The 5998-nt window shown below is 37.9% G+C and overlaps 1 protein-coding gene across 1 annotated transcript in view; it reads right to left on the minus strand.

Annotated features, from left to right (window-relative positions):
* Positions 1-5998, minus strand: part of LOC107720500 (ubiquitin carboxyl-terminal hydrolase CYLD) — a 13602-nt gene that overhangs the window by 5674 nt on the left and 1930 nt on the right. Inside the window, 6 exon segments of the mRNA XM_074560109.1 lie at positions 109-231; positions 644-785; positions 1744-1909; positions 2509-2987; positions 4420-4525; positions 4610-4969. Of these exon segments, the coding sequence (XP_074416210.1) occupies positions 109-231; positions 644-785; positions 1744-1909; positions 2509-2987; positions 4420-4525; positions 4610-4969 (1376 nt within the window).

Genomic DNA, 5998 nt, shown 5'->3' on the forward strand with positions numbered 1-5998 from the left:
GTGTGTGTGTGTGTGTGTGTGAGTGTGCGTGTGAGAGTGCGTGCATGTGTGTGTGTTGAGTGTGATTGTGTGTGTGTGTGCGTGTGTGTGTGAGTGAGTGTGTGTTACCGGCGCAGAGGATTGACGATCTCGCAGCGCAGCAGATCCTGAGCGCTTTGACTGATGGGATTGTTCTGAGCTCCAACCGGCCAAAACAGCAGCCAGTCGAACGAGCTGCAGCACGAGAACATACTGACACACACACACACAGGAACATGAATCAGCATTAGCAACACATAAACTAACAGCAGACACAGCGAGCGATAAAAACCCTCAGTGAAGATCATCACACAGACAAACACACTCACACTGTGTGTGACACTGGAGTTACGCTTTTAAATATTTACAACGGCATTATTTCAGTATCATTGACTTACTCCTCATTCTTGTTATTTTAGTACTTAAAATAAGTTCAACTAAATGTGAAATGCTTTTAATGCATGCAACACAAAAGTGCAGAAGAGCGTGTGGTTTTACGCCGTGACAAATCACGCTTCAAAACACATCTCCAGCGCCCAGCGTTTGCTGCCTGCTTCTGAACGCTGAGTCGCTGGCATGTTTACAGAGTGTGTGTCGTCAGATGGAGGAACGGAGGTTCACGCACCTGAAGAGAGACGCGTCCAGGTAGCAGGAGTTGAGGTGACCCTGAATGCCTTTCTTGAAGCCCTCGTACGTCAGATGGGCGTCTGGACCGCACAGCGGAGGCGTGTGCTCCTCCACACGCTTACTGCTCCAGTTAGCAAACGCTGAAACACACCATCACACTCGCTCAGCACACACACTACTGACAGACGAGACATTACTGCTGCAATAATACGCATTATTCTATACTTTGCAAAGGTATGCATTATCATGGATTATGCATAAGTGTACTAACACATCATTTTCTTTGAATCAGATTGCTAAATGAAACCCTTACAGAATTTAAGACAATATTTTTGCAGTTCTAATATGCATTATTATATATTTTGTAATCTTCTGCATTATCATGCATAAATATATTAAGGCATATTTCTTTCACTGCTTAAGAATTTTTTTTTGCGGTAATAACATGCAATGCTAGATATTTTGCAACTTCATACATTTATGCATAATGCATAAATATATAAAAGCATAATTTACATTTAATTAAACTGCTCAATGAGGACCTTACAGAATTTGAGACATTATCACTGCAATATGTTTGCAGTAACAATACGCATTATTATATATTTAGAATATTTATTTTGCAATCCATTATTATGGATTAAACAAATTATAACTTATATAATTTATGTATATAAATATAAAATAAAAAAATATTTATACATATATATATATATATATATATATATAGGTTATTTATAATTAATTATAAATCATAAATTTTATGCATTATGCATAAACATCTTAATGCATAATTTTCATAATGCATAATAGTTGAATTGCTAAATGATGACCTTGCAGAATTTAATAATATGCAATATTACATATATTTACAATTTTATGCATTTTATCACTTTGTAGTTTAGTGCAATATATACTCAGTATTATATATTGAAATAATGTCCATTGTTACAAGCACCATATAAATGAGACTGACTCTAGCTCCAGCTCCTGGAGGGCCGCTGTCCTGCCTGGACGTTTGTAGTCTGCCTAGTAAGAGCTTAACTAGCTGGTTCAGGTGTGTTTGACTAGGGTTGGAGCTGAACTCTGAGTGCTCACCGATGGAGTTGCAGCGGTCGACCTGATTGATGGGCAGCTCAGGCTCAGGAAACCTGGAGTCGCGTCTGCAGTTCCTCAGTCTGACGAACAGGCCTTTGTGAGCGGGACAGTGGAAGTGACGTTCACCGAGATAACTGCCATCTGTGGCGGCGGACAACTCCTGATCCTGGTGGGGCGGGAGATAAATACATAAAACTACACATTTTATATATATATACACTGCCGGTCAAAGGTTTGGGATCAGAAAACGTATATTCTTTCTTTTTTGAAAGAAATTAAAACTTTTATTTAGCGAGGATGTGTTAAATTTTTAAGAAGTGATAGCAAAGATTTATATTGTTAAAAAAAAATTATATATGTTCTTTTTAACTTTTTATTCATCAAAGAATCCTGAAAAAAGTATTGTAGTTTCCAAAAAATAAAATAAAAAAATATTTGGCAGCACAACATTGATAATTCTAATAATAAATCAGCATATTAGAATGATTTCTGAAGATCATGTGACACTTTATACTGGAGTAATGATGATGGAAATTCAGCTGTGATCACAGGAATAAATTACAGTTTAAAATAGAAACCATTATTTTATATTGTAATAACATTTTGCAAGATTACTGTTTTTTTTCTGTATTTTTGATCAAATAAATGCAGCCTTGATGAGCAGAAGAGACTTCTTTAAAAACATTACAAGTCTTACTGAGTAGTGTATATATATATATATATATGATGTATTTATTTGTGCATAAGTGAGAGTTGTTTGTGTACCAGCTCGATTCCAGCAACTGGTTCCGGGATGTTGTTGATTTGTCCAATCCAGCGAATGACTCCGAAAAGGGGCGGGTCGTTCACTTCCACCATGGAACCCACCTCCAACCAGGTGCCAAGCTCCGCCCTCTGCTCAGCGATTGGTGGAGACGGGAGGTTGTGGAATCCGTTGGAGGAGCGGGACTGGTCGGTGGGCAGGGCCTGGGGTTTGATGGGCGGGACCGCGGGAGGCTGCAGGGCAGGTTTGGGTGTCGTGAGCGGAGAAGGAGGTTTCAGAGCGGCTTTCGGGGCGGAGGAGGACGGAGGCTGGAGGGCTTTTCTGGCCGTCAGCAGCATGGATGGCTGGATGAGCGGCCGGTTCAGGGCCTGTGACGAGTCATTGCTGGGCGATGGTGGCTGAAGGGCGGGTTTATTGGGGACGGGCAGCGGTGGCAGTTTAGGACTGGTTACTGCCAGAGGAGACCGTTCAGATCTAGATTCTGTACAACAGAACACATGACACATATATTTAAATATACAGATAGATAGACAGATAGATAAAAGAGCTGTTAAAAGAGCTAAAGTTTTCTCCCATCTTAAATCTTTCAAACCAGATAATATTGTTTTTACAAGAAACACATTTAAGACTGGAAGATCACAATAGAATTCGTAAGATATGGGTTAGTCAAATTTTTCAATCCAAATTTAACAGTAGATTAAGAGGTGTGGCAATTTTAATTAATAAGAGAGTACAATTTATACCTTCTGACACAATCTGTGACCCTAATGGTCGTTACATTATTATGTGTCTTTATACGCCGATGACCGTTTGCTTTACATCAGTGACCCTATATCTAGTTGTCCTTTAATTATATCCTTATTAGGTCGGTTTGGTACCTTTTCGGGATACAAATTAAATTTCCAAAAAAGTGAATGTTTCCCCATTCATAATTTGGCCTTACAGATTCAACAAGAATCATTACCCTTTCGTTTTTCTCCGGATGGGTTTAAATATCTTGGAATTCATATGACTCACTCCTTTTCTTCTTTGTTTGAAGCCAATTATAAAGCTCAGTTAAAAGAAGTAAAGGCAGAGTTGGAAAGATGGCATAGTCTTCCCCTTACTTTAGCCGGAAGAATACATTCAGTGAAAATGACAATTCTTCCCAAGTTCCTTTATTTGTTTCAGTCCCTACCAGTTTTTTTGCCCAAATCCTTTTTCCGTTCAATCAATCAATCTATATCCTCTTTCATTGGGGTTGTTATAGTATAGTAAAAGTAGAAGGAAGGAAAATGTAACTTTCATTGTTTTAATGTATGTTGCTTTACTCCTTCAATAAAAAAAATAAAAAATTAAAATAAAATGAAATAAAAAAAGTATTCCTCATGAGTGTTTGGTAACCAGATTAATTCCACCATATATTTATATTAAATAAAAGCATTTCTACATTTATATATTTAAAACATTAATAATATATACCACCAAAAGTCTGGAATAATTGAAACTCTTATACAATTTTATATTGATATTACATCATGGCAGCAAATCAGCATATTATACTGATTTCTGAAGATCATGTGACACTGAAGACTGGAGTAATGATGCTGAAAATACAGCTGCACATCACAGAAATACATTACAGTTTAACAGATATTCACACAGAAAACAGCTGTTTTAAATTGTAAAAATATTTCAGAATTTTTACTGTATTTTCTAACACATAAATGCAGCCCTGATGAGCAGAAGAAACTTCTTTTAAACATTAACATAAAAAATTCATAATCATTCCAAATGCGCTCATTTGATAGTTTTATGATGTGTCTTGTTCATTCGAAGCCTGACAGCATTTGTTACAGCATATTATTTGATCTTATTAGGTGCATTACTCGTTTCACGGTCTTGACTGTTGATACTTGAAGCAGAAATGTTACCTGCAGTTACTTTAGAGAGGGGAAGCAAAGCGCCAAACTCAGGGGACGGGATGGAGCACAGTTTGGTGTTTTTATGACATCCATCCCATGATCCTCCTGGATGATCCTGAACACACAAACACACATTAAACCTAAAGTTTCCTTTTTGACAACTAAAACTTTACATTGAACTCGGGACGTCAAAACTCACCAGTAACACTCCCACATAAAGCGTGGACGGGGCCCGGTTCGACAGGGGCCCGCAGAACTGGACGCTCCCGCGCTGGACGCACTCGTCCTGGATGAAGCAGACTCTCTGTCCGACGGCGAGCGGCTGCGGGACGCTGGGATTGGGGCCGGACTCCGCAGCGCGTGACAGCATGCTGACGGGGCCCTGGCTGTTAGCGGACGCCGCTAGGTTCGGAGGGCGGTCGCTGGAGCTGCCGCCGTGGGACGATCGAGGGAGCGTGATCTCACTGACCGGGAGGAACAGACCGCAGCCGTCTGGACACGAGAACAACTGATGCCCTTTATAGCTTCCATTGCATTTACCACGACCTGCTGCCCATCCCTGACAGAGACAGACAGAGCAACAGATGCGTCACACATATTTTTAAACACTTTAGTATAATTTTATATTAAAGCAATAAGCCCCGTAAAGCCATGGTTTACAGTGGATTTATAACAGCTAAGGGGCATTGTTAGGTACGACGCGAAGCGGAGGCTTATTGCTTATATTTAACAATTAATTATTTCATGAAACAAAATTTTAGAATATGTATTTTTATTATTTATTACATATATACAATAATTTAATAATTAATATTTAATTAAAATGTAATAAAATTTTAAATGAATATCTATTTTATTATAAATCTTTATTTATAAATAAAAATATGTTTTTAGAGGAAGAAATATGTCAAATATATCTAATAATCATTTTAATATTTTATTATAATTCTATATGAAATATTAGTTAATTAAATTTAATGAAAAAGATTATATAATAAAACTGCACACAGTAGTTTGATAATGTTCAAGTCAGGTGATTGAACTTTTTGTGAAATTCTCTGTGGATTCTTTTTTTCACGGAGTCAGGGTTTTTAAAGAGAATATTGAGGTTTGCTGTCACTTTGATCCTGTAGTTCTGTGTTGTAATTGTTATTGTTCAATGGTCCCTATCCCTCACTTTCAGTTTTAGTCTACTGTTCTTCTGATGAAGTCTTGCCATACTTTGTGTACACAGTCATAACCATAAAGACTGTTGATCTTAAAATACCAAACAATTGGGCTGTAAAACAGGCTCCCATGATTTGTTCTTAAAGGGGTCATATGATGCGATTTCAATTTTTCCTTTCTCTTTGGACTGTTACAAGCTCTTGGTGCATAAAGAAGATCTGTAAAGTTGCAAAGACTAAAGTCTCAAATCCAAAGAGATATTCTTTATAAAATTTAAGAGTCAGCCACGCCTACCTAAAACTGCTCGTTCTAACACGCCCCCACATGTCTACGTCACGATGTGGGAAGATTTGCATAACGCCGCCTAAATGTTCACGCAAAGAAAGAAAGCATAACTTTTATTCTCGCTGTAGTATTGTAG

The sequence above is a fragment of the Sinocyclocheilus rhinocerous genome, unplaced genomic scaffold, assembly GCF_001515625.1.
Source record: "Sinocyclocheilus rhinocerous isolate Xijiao unplaced genomic scaffold, SAMN03320098_v1.1 scaffold691, whole genome shotgun sequence".
Lineage (NCBI taxonomy): Eukaryota > Metazoa > Chordata > Actinopteri > Cypriniformes > Cyprinidae > Sinocyclocheilus > Sinocyclocheilus rhinocerous.